Below are 22643 nucleotides of genomic sequence, written 5' to 3'. Positions count from 1 at the left end.
ACCTTTAAAGTTCGGAGTTTCACATTTTTAGCGTGTCCAGATGACTGGTCTGATAAGTATTCAAACAGTCCTGCCATGTGCATGATAGATGATGTATCGAATGATCTAGTATATTTTTTAACTGGTTTTAAAATGGCTCATTTCATCTATACTAAGAGGCATTTACCTTTTCTTGATTTGGTATTTTTAAAACATTTTTATAAACAGTATAGATCAGACAGAATAATGTTAAAGGAAACATGTCACGTAAACCATATTTGGCACCAACCATGTACAATTAATTATAAATTGAATCACCTAAAAAAAAAAATTATAAAAAATTAATTACTTAAAATATCTCCATAAAAGAACCCCAGATACGAGCTCTTAGCGGAAATTGCCGATCTTTAATGAGCAGGGCAATCACGAGGTCCGTGACGTCAGAGACGCGTCGCTTGATCTGAAGCCTTACACTTAAAAGCATTAGTCCGTACCACTCATAAAGAATCTAAGACTTGCACAGCTTACCCAAAACAATGGAGTGTTCGTTCGCAAAACGTTTTGCCGTATCAATATGAGCTGTTAGTAAATGAAGAAAGACACACATTTACTTACAACAGTGATACTGATGAAAAAACGGATAGCGAGTCGGAGGGTGGAGAAACTGATGGTGCCAGACCAGACCGGTCGACCAATTTACAGCCCGGAGCCCGAAAGTGACCCGGAGACAAAACCAAAACTCGGATGCTAATGCCGAGGTGTATACTGTTCATATTTAGCATAAAGATACACCTCGATATGATGTATTTAAATATGTAAAAAATATAAATGTAGGACAAACATTTTTTGGTGTTTTTTTTTTTTAGAAAATATCGCATTTTTTATGTTCGGGCTATACATAATGAAATCTGTATGCACAGTGTAAACAAACGCTCTAATTTACGACAAGGCGCTTCACTTTCATTAACCTGGCTTGTAAAACAACATAAATAACTTGAGAGTATAATAAACTTTTAAACTAAATATATTTCTATTTGCATCAATAGAACGAAATGGGGTTATAGTATTTTTCTCTCATAAAAAAAGTAGCATATTATTAGGCCTATTGGTAGGGTGCGTTAGAGTAAAAACGACCACTCACGATACCCAAGTGATAATTTTCTTTTCTTTTGTACTACGTAATTGGTCAGTTTTGTAATTTTAGATGGGAAAGTCTACTTAATCAAGGGTTTTACAGCATTATTTACAGTAATGAAGCAGGGCGGCTGATAATGTCCATTAACATTGTACTATAGTCGCGATAGGTTACGCCACAATACCCTGTGATCTTAAAAAAACTGGCACGTATTTTGTACGTATGTCTAGACCGTGGTAATCACTTACCTGGTCGATACCCTGCAATATACACCTGCCAATCAGGAATCACATGTGCAGGCCACGGAAAGAAAGGACCAATTAACTAAAACAACACTCCAATTCTCAAGTCAGCCCGTGGATGAAACATAATAGTTATTTCGACACCGACAGTAGTGGTTTATTTTGTATTGAACTTCGTTGTTGCTTTGGGGCTTCGGGCGATGAGGAACGTTTTTGTGACGTATTCCGCCCGAAGATTAAAAACATTATTTAAAATTATTATTGTTTTCTACACGTTTTTTAAAAAACATATTTAAATACATCGTACTGAGATGTATCCTCATGCCAAATCCCATGTTTGTATATGCCATATTTAATTACTTGTTGACGTTTCCTTCTTCGGACGGTGAATACAGATTTTGTTATGTAGGCCTACAGCCCTAACATGAAAAATCTTCTTTTTTTTCCAAAAAAATAAATAAATAAAACATTCTACATTTTTGTTTTAACATATATAAATACATCATGCTGAGGTGTATCTGTGTGCCAAATATGTACAATGTACACCTCGGCATTCGCAAACCGAGTACTGTTTTTGTCTCGGGTAACGTTCGGGCTCCGGGCTGTAAATAGGCTGACACCAAAGTACTATGCGGTGTTGGTGTCCAATCTTTTCTTTTGCGATAAAATACACGCGTCTTTCTTCGGATACAATCCTTTGGAAAACCATAAAAAGACAATCCCGATCGTTTAAACTGTTTATTTTTACACCCAAAGGCCGCGCAGTACGGCACTGTTGGACTGAAAAGATCGTAAGCCCCTTACTCCATATATAAACAGTTAACAACAATGGAAGAGTACAGCGGCTCTGACGTCACTTCCCTTTTTTTCCGAACGCTCACGAAGAAATATGCATAAATCGTACTTTGATACTGATTAGCGTAATTTCTTCATTTTAAGTTAACTACACGTATTTTATTGTTATAAAGTTATTTGTATATTATTTTTATATCATTTTTCTTTTAAAATGAGCTATAATATGGTCTCGTGTCATGTTTCCTTTAAATATGCAGTAAACCAAATAATTGTTTTACTTGTGAGTAATGAATATCTGTAATACAATAATATATCCAGTGATCTACAACATGATACAACAAGCTGTTTGAATGGTGCTTAAAATTAATGAATAGTAAAACCTGGTTGTGTGTTATTGAATTTTTTTATTTTTTATTTAGATGCTGGTAACAACACCTGAAAAGTGGGATGTGGTGACCCGGAAAAGCACAGGTGATGTTGCTTTGGCTCAACTTGTTAAACTGCTAATTTTTGATGAGATCCACTTACTGCACGATGACAGAGGACCAGTCATTGAGAGTCTGGTTGCTAGGACGATTAGACAGGTACACTTATTATTATAACATACAGTTTAAATCTGGTATCTGTCATTGTGTTTAATTTTAGTTGTATTTTTTGTTTGTTTTATCATAAGATACAAGTACTCCAGTGCATCCACAGTATATACAGTTGATTGACATTTCATAGTGACTACGGTAATCACAGTCGCATGTTAATTCAAATTTCCATACATGAACTATGTATTTGACAAAACAATTCATCCTTTACAAATCTACTGTAATTTTAATAAATTGTGCCAACTGTATCAAATATACAGATGTACATGTTTGTTATTTCATATCATTCAAATGGATCTTAAACAAACATTTAACCTGAATCCAAACCATTATATTCTCATAGTTTTTATTGGTTTTCTTTTAAGATACGTTGTACAACAATATTTTAATCAATCTCTTCAACTTGTCAGATTTGTGCATTCTTTCTAACAGAGTGGTCGCACTCTAATCTTGACCATCAAGTCATTATCTTCTGCTGATTTGAAGTTTTGACTGTGTACTTGAAGGTGGAGAGTTCACAGAGTATGATCCGGATTATCGGACTGTCGGCCACACTGCCCAACTACCTGGATGTGGCCCACTTCCTCAACGTCAACCCGTACGTCGGACTCTTCTTCTTTGATGGAAGGTTTAGACCTGTTCCTCTCAGTCAAACATTCATTGGTGAGCACTTTAACTTAAGAAGATTATTTCATCAGTGTCAGATGATTTAGAGGATATGATCTGATTAATAAATTAAATAAACCTGTTAATAACTTGATTTTTGTGGTGAGCCAAAAATTGACTCATCTATCAATATTTGGTTTGTTTCAAAGAGATTTTTCATGATTAAACTTAAATGGTATCAGATAATCAATAATAGATTTGGAAGTAACAAAAATATATTATTAGTTCTGTGAATTTAATAATAATAAGAATTTAGAGAGAAGCAAAATTTTCTGGTTTTGAAATTCACAGAAATGTTAAAAAAATTTATGATCTAACATAGTTTTCATTAATTACTATTTCCAGAAGTGTCTTTTCTTTTTGTCTTTAATTTGATCATACTAACATTATATTGAATAAGAATGTAAAAAAATAAATTAATTAGCCTCTAAGTTCAGTTGTAAATGAGTTAATGTATGTATGGGTCGAGACAAAAACAGTGTTGTCTAATTGCTATAACTATGTTTTTAAAAATGTGATGCTTGTTTTCAGGTATTAAAACCACATCTACTATGCAACAGATGATGGAGTTCAACCATGTCTGTTATGAGAAAGTTCTGTTCCAAGTCAAAGCAGGCTACCAGGTTCAGTAACAAACATCTTTCTTTGCCACACTAAACACCTCCACAAGGGACATAACCCACTCACACAGGGAATCAAATGTCAAGTCTACGGATTACTTTTATTTGTCAATTGACCTGGTTTTATAATTCTATTTATCTAGTTACACCTAGATTAATGTGGATCTTTTAAATAATATTTATGTCGGACATTTTAGTAGTATGCATGTGTTTCAACAATTTGGATAAACCTCCAACAGCAAGAGATGTTAGTGATGTCATTTATGTTAATATTTGGTCCCTGCCGAACATCCAGCTTATCTAGTGACATGATTTGGGTATATCTCTGATCTGGGAATCCCAACAGAGGTGTTGACAGTTGTTTTTATCAACAGAGTGATGTCTTTTTTAGTTTAAATATTATACTAACCCCAAAAAGTTTAGCAATTTGGTAAATGTGCTTAAATAAAAGAAGATTTGTGACTTTCAAAGTGAAATCCGACACTGGCTTTAATTGTGCATCATTTGTCAGTATAAGTAACTGGAGATTTTCAATACAAAATGAAATATGTAACTGTCACGTCACTAAATATAGCTTATATTTTAAAGTACTATACAGTGCAACCAAATTGCTAAACATTTTTATTTGGTACATGATGATGCACTACTACTGTTGAGTGGAAGTAGGTGTGAGAATAACACATGCTGTTTAGTATTTAGACTACAAAGGTGTACATGAAAATAGTTGTAGTTTTTTTTTAGTACAACTTGAACAATTGTGAATGTCTTTTCTGCTACAGGTTATGGTGTTTGTCCATGCGAGAAATGAAACAGTACGCACAGCAATGGTGCTCAGGGATTTAGCAAAGAATAAACACCAGATTGGATTCTTCCTGCCTCCACAGGGACCCAAGTTTGGAGAAGCACAGAAAGTTGTGAGTTTTTCTTCTGCTACTATCAAATAATTTTGATTTTACATTTAATTGTACAGTTGACTCTGTCTAACCTGGATTCAAGGGGGACCGATGAAATGCACCAGTATACATAGAGTGCCAGATATCACTCAAGCTATTGACACTGGATGAGACTTTGAGATGATGCCGATTTTGATAGAAATCCAGATTAAAGAGATGCTGCTTTGGATAGTCTGTCATTTAGGATTTTACTCCCCTACCAGTTGAACTGCAGGGGACCAATGGTTTTGTCTCCGTATGTCTGTCTGTCCATCTGTCCCACATATAGTTTTCTTAACTTTTTTTTAGCAATGCCTCAAGCTACTGAAATATTTTGTATGACTTTATTGTACAGAGTTACAGATCAATTTTGACATTCATGTTGATTGGCCAATTTTGACAATTATGGCACTTGAACTTAGAAGATATGAAAATTTGTTTTCCAGACTTTTGTTTTGAAATGCTGAAATTTTATGTATGTAGCTTTATCATGGCCATTTACCCAGTTATGGCCCTTGAACTTAGGCGATAGGAAATTAGGCCCATTCGGGGACATGTATTGCTTGAGCAGTACTCTCAGAATGCTTGTTAAACATTCCTTTCTATAATTTGAGCAAAACTGTCTACTGATGGTGTGGTCATGTTAAAATTATTATAATTATAATTATTTTTTTCTTCAGACAATGAGGTCTCGGAACAAACAGCTGAAGGAGCTGTTCTCCGATGGGTTTGCAATCCACCATGCCGGAATGCTGCGTCAGGATCGTAACCTGGTGGAGAAGTATTTTTCGGCAGGCCTGATCAAGGTTCTCTGTTGTACGGCCACATTGGCCTGGGGCATCAATTTGCCAGCACATGCTGTTATCATCAAGGTAGATTTTAATGTTATTAAGTTATTAGTAATTAACTAATGTTAGATGTTGAAAAGTGTGACAGTATGAATTTAAGGGTGTTCTGATAATCAATTACAACAGAAAATCAAATGATTGGCCTTTAATTATGTGATGGTTGATCATGAAGTCCATAATTGAATATTGGTACTGTAATAATGTAACTAATTAATTCATAGTAAATGTTTCTCATTACCTTTTACTTCATGTATTGTGAGATATTATCAGCCATCGAATTTCAAATCATTGTTTGTCAGCAATTTAGTACAAATAATAACGATTTGAAAGTAAATACCCAATAATGATAAAAAAAAAAATTCTACTTGTCAGTTTTGCAGCAGCTTTTTGCATCAGCTCTGCTGATTGCCTTTGTGAATTTCAAGGGCTGTACTATTGTATATGTGTTTTGAGCTTCAGTTTTGGCAAACAGAGGCTTAATGGTACTGATAAATCTCTGTTGTTTTATATTTGTTTAATGAATGTTTTCACTGATTTCACTAAACAGGGAACACAGATCTATGATGCGAAGAAAGGAACGTTTGTCGATCTCGGAATCCTCGATGTGATGCAGATATTCGGTCGTGCTGGTCGGCCTCAGTTTGACAAGTTTGGACATGGCACGATCATCACAACTCACAACAAACTGAGTCACTACCTGTCACTGATGACTAGACAGAACCCCATTGAGAGTCAGTTCATAAACAGCCTCACTGATAATCTGAATGCAGAGGTAAGACTCCAACCCAGAGCGAGTTCTTACGGGCTCAGTGGGTAGGTGTAAGGCCACTACACCCTCTTCTTTCTCACTAACAACTAACCCACTGTCCTGGACAGACAGCCCAGATAGCTTAGGTGTGTGCCCAGGACAGCATGCTTGAACTTTAATTGGATATAAGCACGGAAATAAGTTGAAATGAATTAGTAAATACAAATTTAGGTATATTTATATAGAGTAGGCACAGTTCTTCAGACACTAATCTAGGAAAGGTTCTGAATTATACATTCAGACCAAATCATCATATTTTGATATCAAATACTACTACTTTTGGTAATAAAATGTGAACAAAACAGTTTAATATTTCCACTGTAAATGTGATGGTATAAGTAACTGATAATAAATGTGTCATTGTTGTATTAAAAGGACAGTCATAATTAGCATTACTAAAATGAATCCACCCAAGAACGGAACAATGCTTGACTTTTCAACTTAACAGCTCATTGTCTTAATGCCTGTTGTGTTATTTTGTTTTTAAAATTGAAATAGGCTTAAAAGATCATGGCAATATCGACCTCTCACTGCTGCTAACAACTTAGTGACGTGAGCAAAAAAAGTAATTTTGCTAACTAGATTTAATTTAAATGTTGCCAGATTGTGTACAGTTAATAATATAAATATAATGTATTTTCCTAAAATTGCATTTAGTTGATAATGTAAAGCACAAAAAAGATTGCCCACTCCTTGTTCCTAATTTTGTTCAGTTAATAATTTGATACGTTTAATGTAAGGCATGTTTGTTATCAGCTTTACAACTAAACGGTTAACTGTATGTAATCCATTTTCTCTCAGATCTGTAATATAAAAAACCCCGTGTGATCTTGGATATATAGTACTTCAGTTGATAATGTAGGAATAAAAGTAAAATAACAAACCCTTACAGGTGTAGGAATACTAACAGAATAACATGTGTTTACAGGTAGCTCTTGGCACGGTGACTAACATGGAAGAGGTGGTCTTTAGTTGATAATGTAGGAATACTAATAGAATAACATGTGTTTACAGGTAGCTCTTGGCACGGTGACTAACAGGGAAGAGGTGGTCTTTAGTTGATAATGTAGGAATACTAATAGAATAACATGTGTTTACAGGTAGCTCTTGGCACGGTGACTAACATGGAAGAGGTGGTCTTTAGTTGATAATGTAGGAATACTAACAGAATAACATGTGTTTACAGGTAGCTCTTGGCACGGTGACTAACATGGAAGAGGCGGTCTTTAGTTGATAATGTAGGAATACTAATAGAATAACACGTGTTTACAGGTAGCTCTTGGCACGGTGACTAACATGGAAGAGGCGGTCTTTAGTTGATAATGTAGGAATACTAATAGAATAACACGTGTTTACAGGTAGCTCTTGGCACGGTGACTAACATGGAAGAGGCGGTCTTTAGTTGATAATGTAGGAATACTAATAGAATAACACGTGTTTACAGGTAGCTCTTGGCACGGTGACTAACATGGAAGAGGCGGTCTTTAGTTGATAATGTAGGAATACTAATAGAATAACACGTGATTACAGGTAGCTCTTGGCACGGTGACTAACATGGAAGAGGCGGTCTTTAGTTGATAATGTAGGAATACTAATAGAATAACACGTGTTTACAGGTAGCTCTTGGTACGGTGACTAACATGGAAGAGGTGGTCTTCAGTTGATAATGTAGGATACTAATAGAATAACATGTGTTTACAGGTAGCTCTTGGCACGGTGACTAACATGGAAGAGGTGGTCTTCAGTTGATAATGTAGGAATACTAATAGAATAACATGTGTTTACAGGTAGCTCTTGGCACGGTGACTAACATGGAAGAGGTGGTCTTTAGTTGATAATGTAGGAATACTAATAGAATAACATGTGTTTACAGGTAGCTCTTGGCACGGTGACTAACATGGAAGAGGTGGTCTTTAGTTGATAATGTAGGAATACTATAGAATAACATGTGTTTACAGGTAGCTCTTGGCACGGTGACTAACATGGAAGAGGTGGTCTTTAGTTGATAATGTAGGAATACTAATAGAATAACATGTGTTTACAGGTAGCTCTTGGCACGGTGACTAACAGGAAGAGGTGGTCTTTAGTTGATAATGTAGGAATACTAATAGAATAACATGTGTTTACAGGTAGCTCTTGGCACGGTGACTAACATGGAAGAGGTGGTCTTTAGTTGATAATGTAGGAATACTAACAGAATAACATGTGTTTACAGGTAGCTCTTGGCACGGTGACTAACATGGAAGAGGCGGTCTTTAGTTGATAATGTAGGAATACTAATAGAATAACACGTGTTTACAGGTAGCTCTTGGCACGGTGACTAACATGGAAGAGGCGGTCTTTAGTTGATAATGTAGGAATACTAATAGAATAACACGTGTTTACAGGTAGCTCTTGGCACGGTGACTAACATGGAAGAGGCGGTCTTTAGTTGATAATGTAGGAATACTAATAGAATAACACGTGTTTACAGGTAGCTCTTGGCACGGTGACTAACATGGAAGAGGTGGTCTTTAGTTGATAATGTAGGAATACTAATAGAATAACATGTGTTTACAGGTAGCTCTTGGCACGGTGACTAACATGGAAGAGGTGGTCTTTAGTTGATAATGTAGGAATACTAATAGAATAACATGTGTTTACAGATAGCTCTTGGCACGGTGACTAACATGGAAGAGGTGGTCTTTAGTTGATAATGTAGGAATACTAATAGAATAACATGTGTTTACAGGTAGCTCTTGGCATGGTGACTAACATGGAAGAGGCGGTCTTCAGTTGATAATGTAGGAATACTAATAGAATAACATGTGTTTACAGATAGCTCTTGGCATGGTGACTAACATGGAAGAGGTGGTCTTCAGTTGATAATGTAGGAATACTAATAGAATAACATGTGTTTACAGATAGCTCTTGGCACGGTGACTAACATGGAAGAGGTGGTCTTTAGTTGATAATGTAGGAATACTAATAGAATAACATGTGTTTACAGATAGCTCTTGGCACGGTGACTAACATGGAAGAGGTGGTCTTTAGTTGATAATGTAGGAATACTAATAGAATAACATGTGTTTACAGATAGCTCTTGGCACGGTGACTAACATGGAAGAGGTGGTCTTTAGTTGATAATGTAGGAATACTAATAGAATAACGTGTTTACAGATAGCTCTTGGCATGGTGACTAACATGGAAGAAGCGGTCTTTAGTTGATAATGTAGGATACTAATAGAATAACATGTGTGTACAGGTAGCTCTTGGCACGGTGACTAACATGGAAGAGGCGGTCTTCAGTTGATAATGTAGGATACTAATAGAATAACACGTGTTTACAGATAGCTCTTGGCACAGTGACTAACATGGAAGAGGCGGTCTTTAGTTGATAATGTAGGAATACTAATAGAATAACATGTGTGTACAGGTAGCTCTTGGCACGGTGACTAACATGGAAGAGGCGGTCTTCAGTTGATAATGTAGGAATACTAATAGAATAACACGTGTTTACAGGTAGCTCTTGGCACGGTGACTAACATGGAAGAGGCGGTCTTCAGTTGATAATGTAGGAATACTAATAGAATAACATGTGTTTACAGGTAGCTCTTGGCACGGTGACTAACGTGGAAGAGGCGGTCTTCAGTTGATAATGTAGGAATACTAATAGAATAACATGTGTTTACAGGTAGCTCTTGGCACGGTGACTAACATGGAAGAGGCGGTCTTCAGTTGATAATGTAGGAATACTAATAAAATAACATGTGTGTACAGGTAGCTCTTGGCACGGTGACTAACAGGGAAGAGGTGGTCTTTAGTTGATAATGTAGGAATACTAATAGAATAACATGTGTTTACAGGTAGCTCTTGGCACGGTGACTAACATGGAAGAGGTGGTCTTTAGTTGATAATGTAGGAATACTAACAGAATAACATGTGTTTACAGGTAGCTCTTGGCACGGTGACTAACATGGAAGAGGCGGTCTTTAGTTGATAATGTAGGAATACTAATAGAATAACACGTGTTTACAGGTAGCTCTTGGCACGGTGACTAACATGGAAGAGGCGGTCTTTAGTTGATAATGTAGGAATACTAATAGAATAACACGTGTTTACAGGTAGCTCTTGGCACGGTGACTAACATGGAAGAGGCGGTCTTTAGTTGATAATGTAGGAATACTAATAGAATAACACGTGTTTACAGGTAGCTCTTGGCACGGTGACTAACATGGAAGAGGTGGTCTTTAGTTGATAATGTAGGAATACTAATAGAATAACATGTGTTTACAGGTAGCTCTTGGCACGGTGACTAACATGGAAGAGGTGGTCTTTAGTTGATAATGTAGGAATACTAATAGAATAACATGTGTTTACAGATAGCTCTTGGCACGGTGACTAACATGGAAGAGGTGGTCTTTAGTTGATAATGTAGGAATACTAATAGAATAACATGTGTTTACAGGTAGCTCTTGGCATGGTGACTAACATGGAAGAGGCGGTCTTCAGTTGATAATGTAGGAATACTAATAGAATAACATGTGTTTACAGATAGCTCTTGGCATGGTGACTAACATGGAAGAGGTGGTCTTCAGTTGATAATGTAGGAATACTAATAGAATAACATGTGTTTACAGATAGCTCTTGGCACGGTGACTAACATGGAAGAGGTGGTCTTTAGTTGATAATGTAGGAATACTAATAGAATAACATGTGTTTACAGATAGCTCTTGGCACGGTGACTAACATGGAAGAGGTGGTCTTTAGTTGATAATGTAGGAATACTAATAGAATAACATGTGTTTACAGATAGCTCTTGGCACGGTGACTAACATGGAAGAGGTGGTCTTTAGTTGATAATGTAGGAATACTAATAGAATAACGTGTTTACAGATAGCTCTTGGCATGGTGACTAACATGGAAGAAGCGGTCTTTAGTTGATAATGTAGGATACTAATAGAATAACATGTGTGTACAGGTAGCTCTTGGCACGGTGACTAACATGGAAGAGGCGGTCTTCAGTTGATAATGTAGGATACTAATAGAATAACACGTGTTTACAGATAGCTCTTGGCACAGTGACTAACATGGAAGAGGCGGTCTTTAGTTGATAATGTAGGAATACTAATAGAATAACATGTGTGTACAGGTAGCTCTTGGCACGGTGACTAACATGGAAGAGGCGGTCTTCAGTTGATAATGTAGGAATACTAATAGAATAACACGTGTTTACAGGTAGCTCTTGGCACGGTGACTAACATGGAAGAGGCGGTCTTCAGTTGATAATGTAGGAATACTAATAGAATAACATGTGTTTACAGGTAGCTCTTGGCACGGTGACTAACGTGGAAGAGGCGGTCTTCAGTTGATAATGTAGGAATACTAATAGAATAACATGTGTTTACAGGTAGCTCTTGGCACGGTGACTAACATGGAAGAGGCGGTCTTCAGTTGATAATGTAGGAATACTAATAAAATAACATGTGTGTACAGGTAGCTCTTGGCACGGTGACTAACGTGGAAGAGGCGGTCTTCAGTTGATAATGTAGGAATACTAATAGAATAACACGTGTTTACAGGTAGCTCTTGGCACGGTGACTAACATGGAAGAGGCGGTCTTCAGTTGATAATGTAGGAATACTAATAGAATAACATGTGTTTACAGGTAGCTCTTGGCACGGTGACTAACGTGGAAGAGGCGGTCTTCAGTTGATAATGTAAGAATACTAATAGAATAACATGTGTTTACAGGTAGCTCTTGGCACGGTGACTAACATGGAAGAGGCGGTCTTCAGTTGATAATGTAGGAATACCAATAGAATAACATGTGTGTACAGGTAGCTCTTGGCACGGTGACTAACGTGGAAGAGGCGGTCTTCAGTTGATAATGTAGGAATACTAATAGAATAACACGTGTTTACAGGTAGCTCTTGGCACGGTGACTAACATGGAAGAAGCGGTCTTTAGTTGATAATGTAGGAATACTAATAGAATAACACGTGTTTACAGGTAGCTCTTGGCACGGTGACTAACATGGAAGAGGCGGTCTTCAGTTGATAATGTAGGAATACTAATAGAATAACCACTGTTTACAGGTAGCTCTTGGCACGGTGACTAACATGGAAGAGGCGGTCTTTAGTTGATAATGTAGGAATACTAATAGAATAACACGTGTTTACAGGTAGCTCTTGGCACGGTGACTAACATGGAAGAGGTGGTCTTCAGTTGATAATGTAGGAATACTAATAGAATAACATGTGTTTACAGGTAGCTCTTGGCACGGTGACTAACATGGAAGAGGCGGTCTTCAGTTGATAATGTAGGAATACTAATAGAATAACATGTTTTTACAGGTAGTGCTTGGCATGGTGACTAAGGTGGAAGAGGCGGTCTTTAGTTGATAATGTAGGAATACTAATAGAATAACATGTTTACAGATAGTTCTTGGCACGGTGACTAACGTGGAAGAGGCGGTGCGATGGCTGAGCTACACGTACCTGTATGTGAGGATGAGGATCAACCCGCTCGTGTACGGGATATCACACACCACACTGGAAGTAAGTTTAATAATGCAGTCTTAACAATGCAGTCTTAAGTAGTTCAGATGAAACACAGAAGGCCACCTTAATGTTATTGATGATATTTGCCCCTTGGTCACATGTAACTTTGCAAAACAGCCCTGTATTTATTATTTAATTTTTGGGGGTCAACATTAGAGTTGATCTCATTCGGAATGCTTAAAAAAATAAACAGCAGTTTTCTTTGTTTTTTAAAATTATCAGTAAATTTGAATGTTCATTAAAAAAAACATGAAGACGTTTTCATTTTTGTGTTTTTTTGGTCATAAAAATGTAAGAATTCTCATTTGGCTACTGACGAATAAAGCGAACGTTTAAGGCACTGTTACGGTATGCCACTTATACAGTGTGTCAAGTGGTTCTGCGGTTCTTACTTCGATGAACATAAAAAATTATCTTAGTAAATTTTTAAGGGTTGTATTGTTACTTTTTCTCATGAAGGAAGACCCATTGTTGGAACTTCACCGTCATGAACTGATAAGAGATGCTGGGAGGAAGCTGGACAAAGCGGAGATGGTTAGGTTCGACGAGAACACTGGATACTTCTTCTCCACTGACTTGGGACGCATTGCGAGCCACTTTTACATCAAGTATGACACTGTGGAGGTCAGTAGTGCCATATTTATCTCTTTTTTTTTATCTTATTTTTTAATACTGCCAGTGTTGTCATATTTTAATGTTTTTACCTTTGTGTGATGAGAACAACTTATCCCAGCAGACTACAGGTGTCTGACAACCCAAGCCAGATTTTAGGAGCAAAAATGCCCTGCTAGCTATTAGGGTTTAGTCCTGTAATATGCTTTTTGTTAAATCTTTTCACGGTTTGTGTTCGTGACAAAGTGCCAGATGATAATACATGAGTAATGGACAAAGGCCAGATTGTTTGGCCAAATTTTTATATGTAATAACAAATTTTATATATCAGTTAATTGCTAACATCTTAATCCTTGTCCCTGCCACACACCTGTCCCAGCCTCGAAAAAGGAACACTACAAAATTCTAATGATGAAAATACTGTACAAATGAAATTGAAAGACAAAAACGTAGCACTGAAGTCAAGATACTAATTGGAAAGACAAAAAGAAGCTATGTTTTTGTTAATGTCAGATGGACAGATAACAATTCAAGGTTCACAGTGGACAATTGTTTGGTTTAGCCTATTTTCAGATATATAGAGTATTTTTTTTTTTAATTATTAAAAATATGGTTTATTTAAAGAATATTTTATTAGCCAAGAAGTAAATGTTTGAGCCACTTTGTATAAAAATTAGTATTTTGCTAATTTTGCAATGGACATGATGAGCCTGCAGATTTTACTATCAGTTATATTTAAGTTATATTCAAGAAAGTTTTTCAGATTGTTCAGATATTGTTTTCTGTTTCAGATGGTGAATGAAACCTTTGTTTCACTCATGACAGAGTCTGATGTGTTTAGTATTTTGTCAAAGGCGCAAGAATTTGATCAGATAAAGGTGAATATTAATAACTGTTAATAATTCAGTGTAGACTTCAATATCAAAATTGGTTATTTGTTTCATCATATAAAAATATGAACACTACAATTACTCAAATATGTTCATGTAAATAAAATGGTTAAAACTTAAACCATATTCAAGAGTATATCACTCCATGACTATTAAATCAGGAGGTGTGTTTTAACTTGGTCGGTAGATCTTTTGTCTGAGGTGCTTGGTTCATAGGATCGAACCTCATTGATGGGCCTATTTGAATTTTTCTTGTCCCAACTAGTGCCCCATGAATGTCATATAAATGGCCATGGTATGTGATGTCTTGTTTGTGGGTGTATATAAATGATAACCTTGCTGCTAGTGAAAAAGTGTAGAAGGTGTTTTTTTGATGATGTGTCAGAATTATCAAATGTAACCGATGATTAATTAATCAATGTTCTCTAGTGGTATCGTTAAACAAAACAAACTTTTAGTTATACTTCATGAATCATTGATTGGAATGAAGTGACAACTATCCCATAAGAAAGATGTATTGCCTGACATTCTGCTTGTATTGTTTAACAGGTCCGTGACGATGAAATGGATGAGCTGGAGAACTTGGTCCATGATGCCTGTGAGATGCCTGTCCCGGGTGGTAAGGAAAACACACACGGCAAAGTGAACATCCTGCTTCAGTCGTACGTGTCGCGACACATGATCGACAGCTTCTCTCTCGTCTCAGACATGTCCTATGTAGCTCAGGTCAGTTTGGGACAGTGGCAAGCATCGGCATCTGAAGATACCAGTAACTCGTGGGGATGGGGGGGGGGAGGGGGAACCAGGCCTGGCTAGAGATTTTCAAAGCTATCTCGTATGTTATAAAATCATCGTAGACAGCACATGCCTTAGTGACATCATAGCCTTCGATGCTTTTACAGTATCGTAGCACTAAGATAGTTTCAAAAATATGGGCCCAAGTGCTTATGAAATGTTTTAGAGTCTAGACTGAAAACTACCGTATTTGACCGGAAATAAGCCCAGGGGGCCAAGACAACTCATTGTAAGCTTAGCATGGGGTGGGCTTATTCCCAGACAAGGGGCCAGTTTTGTTGAAAAAAACACACAAAAAACTAATAATTAAAATAAATAATAATTAAATGAACTAGGAAGAAAATGAAAAACGTCCAGTAGCACATCTATTAATTAGTGTTCCATTTGTTATTAATAAATAATAATTGTTTATTAATTAAATTGATTTTTTTTACTAGTATCTAATTATCAGAATAACACCTTCTATGTTACAATTACTTACCAGTGCTGTTTATTTCCATTCAAAATTTAATGCTGAGAAGACTTAAAACAACAAACTCAATAGCGTATACACACGTTTCTGACAGGCAGCCAGCTTACACTACAAAGAATTGTCAATCTAGGCCATTGTTCTTAGCCAATCAGAATAAGGTATTTGCCTAATTAGCATTAACTGCGGACCCAGTGTGGTGGTAAAAATAGACATTGGTTTTAGTTCAGACTTGGGTTTAGGTACTTCAAAGAAATACTGCAGACATGAAATTGAAAACAATGTTACACACTGTTACTGTTACACTACTAAATCTCACTGGTGGTAAAATATTGTGTTACATTTGTGTTTAGTTATCTGCAGGAGGTATGACCTTTTAAATGAACTTTGAGCACACTTGCAGTTTTGTTATTTATAAGGTGACGAAGTTGGGGGTGGGCTTATTTACGAATGAGGGCCTAATTTCTTAAATGCTAACAAAACGGAGGGGGGCTTATTCAAAGTCATGGGCTAATTTCCGGTCAAATACGGTAATAGAGTCTTAAGTCTTTAACGTCATGCCATTCCCATGATGTCATTAGAGATTTGGGTCTAGGTTCTTAAAAGTTTTATAAGCAGGGGCCCAGTTGTGCTAATTTACCTTTCACTTATGTAGGTGTGTGTATATTGCGTAATATTTTAAGTTGGGGTGGAAGGAGTGCCCTTCTGCCTGAACACTCCCGACTCCTATGTGAAGCTGAACTTTAAAGAAGAAAATCCTTTGGTATCATGATGGTTTTTTAACAGTGTTCTAGAAAGAAATGCATTTGGAGTAATTTTTTTCATTGGGGGATAGTTATATTTTCTACAAAAGAGCAATGTTAAGTAACAGTAAGAACCAAATTTATGAAAGATGTTTATCTTAGTCACATGTAATGTTCCTAATATATTTAATAATTTACGATAAAAACATGTTCAACCCATGTTATATTTTGTCAATTTTCAAGACTTGACATGTGTGATAATAATCTTTTGTAAATTCGTCCCTGTGTGTATAATTTGAAATTCTAATATCTTCTTACTTACTAAGATTTAACTCCGTCTGGCATATTATATGCATTCATCCATCTGTATACCAATCTTGTCTTCTAAGCTGATGATGATAAACCAGTTAAACTTGATCGTTATATACATATCTACAAGACAATGCATTGTCTACCCTTTATGAATTTTTCTGGTTTAACAGGCCTCAGAAAATTGGGAGGATGATCTGGTTTTGTGTAACTCATTTTGTTACGATCCATAAAAATTAAATTTGTTTTGCCAATTTTTAACTCTTGAGAAGTCTGTATAATGTGTGCACTATTTGAGATTGTTCTGTTTTGCAATTTTGGTACATTACGAGTTGTTTCCGTTTTAAGAAAGCTACATGAGTATAATTATGCACTGTTAATCATGCCTCATACAGTTTATACTTGTTACGTTTTTAGAATGTGACACGTATCATGAGGGCACTGTTTCAGATTGTTTCTGATTTATACTTGTTACGTTTTCAGAATACGACACGTATCATGAGGGCACTGTTTGAGATTGCCCTGATTTATACTTGTTACATTTTCAGAATGCTACACGTATCATGAGGGCACTGTTTGAGATTGCCCTGAAAAGGGGTTGGCCCATCATGGCCAGCCGCCTCCTACGACTGAGCAAGATGGTTGACAAGCGACTCTGGGGATTTCAGCATCCACTCCGTCAGTTCATGATTCTCACACATGAGATATTGGAGAAGCTCGAAAGGTCAAGATTGACCATAGATCGCCTCAAAGAGATGACTCCTCAAGAAATAGGTTGGTTACATTAGATATGTTTTCTTTGCTCTGATTTCCCAGATTTCTTACGTTACCTCTATTTTGTAAGTCACAAATGAACATCGTCTTGTCATATTCAAACAGCATCCACTTCTTTTACTGTCTATGTCACATCCTTATATTTTCCTCTCCATCTGCAGTAGAGGCTTGGTTCCTTTTCCATCAGCCATTTATGCCACACACCTTAATAGACATAAATCCATGTGTTCAGTGATCTGATTTTCATTCTGTATTTGTTATATATAAAATATTACACACATTTTCTCGGGATGTAATTTTTTATGAAACAAGTGAACTTCCCATGTTAGTATCTGACTGAACAAGTTTCGTAAAAAATTTTATCTAGTGCAAATGAGTGTAGAATTTTAAATAATGCAAAATCTGAAAATTACTTCCAACATTGCTCTATGCGAATGCACACAGCTTAGACCAAGGAAGATTACGTCACTTACCGATATGACGTTATTTAGCAACAAATATGCACCACCAGATGTGTGCGTGAAATCTGTACGACACACCCAGATATTCACCAGGTGGGTATTAAATTTAAATAGCGAACAACTATCTTCTTGTCGATCAACTAGAAGCAATCCCAGTGATATTTTTGCTGTAGTTAGCTATTTTTAAGACCTTTACTGCAAATATTGGTGCAGTCTTTATTTTGTTTATTGTTAATACACTGAACTGCATTGAAAACACAAATACATTTTTCCCTTTTAATGTTCATTTTCAAAATTTCAGAATCTAAAACACATAGTATTTTTTTTTATATACAGTCAGTATCTTGCTGGTATAGCATAAAGAGTATTGTTTTAATGTTTTAAACAGTTAACCCAGTTGAAAAGGATCCAAAACATCAGTTTGTTAATTTCAAAATAACTTAAGTTATCCGACTAGTTCGTTTTCAATGCTGTTCAGTATACTTAAACTTTATGAACAGTCAAACACAGATATTGTCTGAGGCATACTTTTAATCTATAACAAAACTTATTTGGCCGAATTTACAAAGCCTGTTTATGTCTTACACGCGTGTAACTACATACATTTACTGTGCCTAAACAACTGCGTTTAAGAAAAACAGGCTTCGTAAATTTGGCCATTTATGTTTATCTCGAACCACTGACAATATCCGGTGTCGGTCCTTCACAGAGATTTTTGTTTCAGTTTTGTTAAGAGTGCAGAAGCAGAGAAAGTGAATTACCATTTGTTGTTCCACAACTGGAAGGCTCTTTTCTTTCCCTACAGTGTCGAGATAATGACATGTTACTTTATTTGACTTGTTTTAGGGATGGGATTTAGCTCAGTTGGTTGAGCGCTCGCTTGAGATGCTTGTGTCGCAGGATCGAATCACCTCAGTGGATCCGTTCAACTGATTGGGTTTTTTCTTGTTCCAACCAGCGCACCACAACTGATCAAAGGCCATGGTATGTGCTTTCCTGTCTGTGGGAAAGTGCATATAAAAGATCCCTTGCTGCATTAAGAAAATGTCAGAATGACCAAATGTTTGACATCCAATACTTGATGATTAATATATCAATATGCTCTAGTGGTGTCGTTAAACAAAAGAAACTTCTTCTTTTTTTTCACTTGTTTTACGTTTCAGGTCACATGATCCACCATGTTAAGATGGGTGGAGTCGTTAAGAAATGTGTCAGTCATTTACCCTGTCTGGATCTGGATGCCAACATTCAGCCAATCACACGCACCGTACTCCGAGTGAGGCTCACCATAACGCCAGACTTCAAGTGGGATGACAAGGTGAAATATTTCTAAGTGCAATGCTCCGTAATTTGGAATCCTTTTTTTTTTGTTGCATTAAATAATTACCATATGTAACAGCATCTGTGAAAATGAGTACACTTGAGGCATGACGTCACAGTGAATGTGATTTAAACTGATGTCATGTGGAATTTCAGTGTGGCACGTGTTGGGTACCTGTTTAATGAAACCTCTTTACATTCTGACTCTTTTTAAAATAGCGAAAACTCGAAACATAATTATATATATTCAAGATTCCAGTATTCACATTCTTTTACCACTGGCTAACAAAAATTCCACAATTAATATTTAGCTAATTTTCCTCATCTGTACCCTTTCTTATGCGACATATTAACATAGTAAGTTTCGGTGTTGGTGGTACTAGAAGGAAGCTGTACTATTCATTTCTTTATTATAGTTTTCCTACTGAAATCAGAGTTTCCATAGGTGCAAAATGTTAGAACTTGATGTAGATGGAACACAAATTATGTTTTTTTTTGGTCTTATATCTATGTTATATAGATTTTACTTTTGACTGTTTCAGGTCCATGGTGGTACAGCGGAACCATTCTGGATCTGGGTGGAGGACCCAGACAACAACCATATCTACCATTCAGAGTACTTCATGCTACACAAGAAACAGGTGTGTTACTCTATGAAATCACAATATTTGCTTTTTGGAGTACTTCATGCTACACAAGAAACAGGTACATGTATGATACTCTATGAAATCACAATATTTAGCTTTTTGGAGTACTTCATGCTACACAAAAATCAGTTACATATACAGGTGTGTTACTCTGTGAAATCACAATATTTAGCTTTTTGGAATATTTCAAGCTACACAAAAAACAGGTACATGTATGTTACTCTATGAAATCACAATATTTGCTTTTTGGAGTACTTCATGCTACACAAGAAACAGGTACATGTATGATACTCTATGTTACTTCATGCTACACAAAAAACTGAACCCCGTTTTACGAAGCGATGTTATCGCTAAGATCATCTAAGTGCACAGCTACCATAGGCACTTAAGACGATCTTAACCCTAAGATTGCTTCGTAAAAAGGGACCCAGGTCTGTTATACTATAAAATAACAATATTTGCTATTTGTAGTACTTCATGCTTCATAAGAAACATGTATGTTACACTGAAGTAACAATATATTTACCATTCTGAATACTTTATATGAAACAGATACATTACATAGTAATTGCTACAATTTCAAATACTGTTTGCTATATAAAAAAGATATGTTACTCTTTGGAACAACAGGTTGGAAGTTTTGTAGAATGTTGTAAAAGTTTTGTTTTGAATGGTTGTACTATTGTTTTTGGATGACTGACCTCTTTATTTTTAGGTTGTCAATGCAGAGGCACAAAATCTGGTGTTCACCATTCCTATATTCGAGCCCCTGCCGACTCAGTATTATGTGAAGGCCATATCTGACCGATGGCTAGGATCAGAAGCTGTGTGTCCTATTTCATTCCAGCATCTCATACTGCCAGAGAGACACCCACCCCATACAGGTAAACTGTAGTAATATAGTAATTTATGGGGCAAGTTTTAACTCAGTTGGTTGAGTGCTCGTCTGAGGTGCTTGTGTCGCAGGATCAAATCACCTCGGTGAATCCATTCAACTGATTGGTTTTTTTCTCATTCTAACCAGTACACCACAACTGGTCAAAGGCTATGGTATGTGCTTTCCTGTCTGTTGGAAAGCGTTTATAAAAGATCCCTTGCTGCTAATGGAAATATGTAGCGGGTTTCCTCTAATGACTACGAGTCAGAATTACAAAATGTTTGACATCCAATAGCCGATGATTAATAAATTAGTGTGCTCTAGTGGTGTCATTAAACAAATCAAACTTTAGTAATGTTTTTCAGACATGGTTTGTTTAGGTCATTTTGATAAATATAGAGTCCTTGTCTAAGGTGCCTTGATGGACCAACTTAAAAAAAAAAAACAATTCCTGTCTCAAGCAGTAACCCATGGTATGTGCTATCATGTCTGTGGAAAGGTGCAGAGGCCTGTTATACCAAAAGAAAAGATCCCTTGCTGTTAATGAAAAAATGTAGTGGGTTTTCTCTGAAGACTACTTGTCAGAATTTCCAAATGTTTGAAATCAAATAGCTGACGATTAATACTTAAATGATGTTGTTAAACAAAAAACAAACATTTACCTTAAATAACACTGAATAATGTTGTAAATTCTTTCTATTTGCATCTTGAAATCATGTCTTTAAATTTAATACATCTTTCTTTTTGTGTTTTCCATCCAGAGCTTCTTGATTTGCATCCGTTGCCGATCACTGCCCTGAACGATCCGAAGCTGGAGGTGCTGTACAAGTTCTCCCACTTCAACCCGGTGCAGACTCAGTTCTTTCACACTCTGTATCACACGGACAGTAATGTGCTGCTCGGTGCGCCCACCGGATCGGGGAAAACAGTGGGAGCAGAACTCGCAATATTCAGGGTGTTCCGAGAATATCCAAAGTACAAGGTGAGTGGATGAAATATTCTTAGTACATTTAATTTTAACATACCATATATTGTTTTTCTTTTCATACTATATTCTGACCTCTGACCTATGGCACTCCCCCCCCACCACCCCCACCCCATTGCAGTGGACTGGTCTGAACACCCCAACAGCTGATATGGTTAGAATCTTCCAGGGTATCCTCTTCCAATCACATGATATATATAGAATACTATACGAGTTTTCGCTAGATATCATTTTTACGAAACGAGTGAACTTCCCAAACGTATCTGACCGAACGAAAGTGAGGTCAGATACGTTTGGGAAGTTCACGAGTTTATGAAAAATAAATAAATTAATCAATCAATTTTGTAGCCTATTTCAAGACCGGATGTTGGTTTGCATAACTAGCCGGTGCACGACTACGTACCGCCGCATTGAGAAATAGTTCGTTGTACTTCCGCTACTTCTCAGTGATGTTTTCAGGGGAGTGGTGTAGACGTACTTCCCCATAAATTTCCATCGGGTTTCATTTTTTAATTTAAAGAAAGCTGTAAGGTACATGCATCAATATATGTTTATTTTCATATTGGGTGAAAAATGGGTAAAACTAATGCATAATTCC

General features: G+C 36.5%; 1 protein-coding gene across 1 annotated transcript in view; it reads left to right on the top strand.

The window, feature by feature from the left end:
* Window positions 1-22643, top strand: part of LOC121370965 (activating signal cointegrator 1 complex subunit 3-like) — a 179091-nt gene that overhangs the window by 13360 nt on the left and 143088 nt on the right. The window contains exons 11-25 of the mRNA XM_041496524.1: window positions 2571-2735; window positions 3254-3410; window positions 3945-4036; window positions 4813-4947; window positions 5646-5837; window positions 6361-6585; window positions 13041-13160; window positions 13623-13787; window positions 14567-14653; window positions 15215-15391; window positions 17530-17755; window positions 19380-19534; window positions 20079-20177; window positions 20899-21067; window positions 21822-22042. Of these exons, the coding sequence (XP_041352458.1) occupies window positions 2571-2735; window positions 3254-3410; window positions 3945-4036; window positions 4813-4947; window positions 5646-5837; window positions 6361-6585; window positions 13041-13160; window positions 13623-13787; window positions 14567-14653; window positions 15215-15391; window positions 17530-17755; window positions 19380-19534; window positions 20079-20177; window positions 20899-21067; window positions 21822-22042 (2385 nt within the window). The remainder of the gene's footprint in view (window positions 1-2570; window positions 2736-3253; window positions 3411-3944; window positions 4037-4812; window positions 4948-5645; window positions 5838-6360; window positions 6586-13040; window positions 13161-13622; window positions 13788-14566; window positions 14654-15214; window positions 15392-17529; window positions 17756-19379; window positions 19535-20078; window positions 20178-20898; window positions 21068-21821; window positions 22043-22643) is intronic.

This window comes from Gigantopelta aegis, chromosome 4, assembly GCF_016097555.1.
Source record: "Gigantopelta aegis isolate Gae_Host chromosome 4, Gae_host_genome, whole genome shotgun sequence".
Taxonomy (NCBI): domain Eukaryota; kingdom Metazoa; phylum Mollusca; class Gastropoda; order Neomphalida; family Peltospiridae; genus Gigantopelta; species Gigantopelta aegis.
This window is presented reverse-complemented; position numbering and strand designations above follow the sequence as displayed.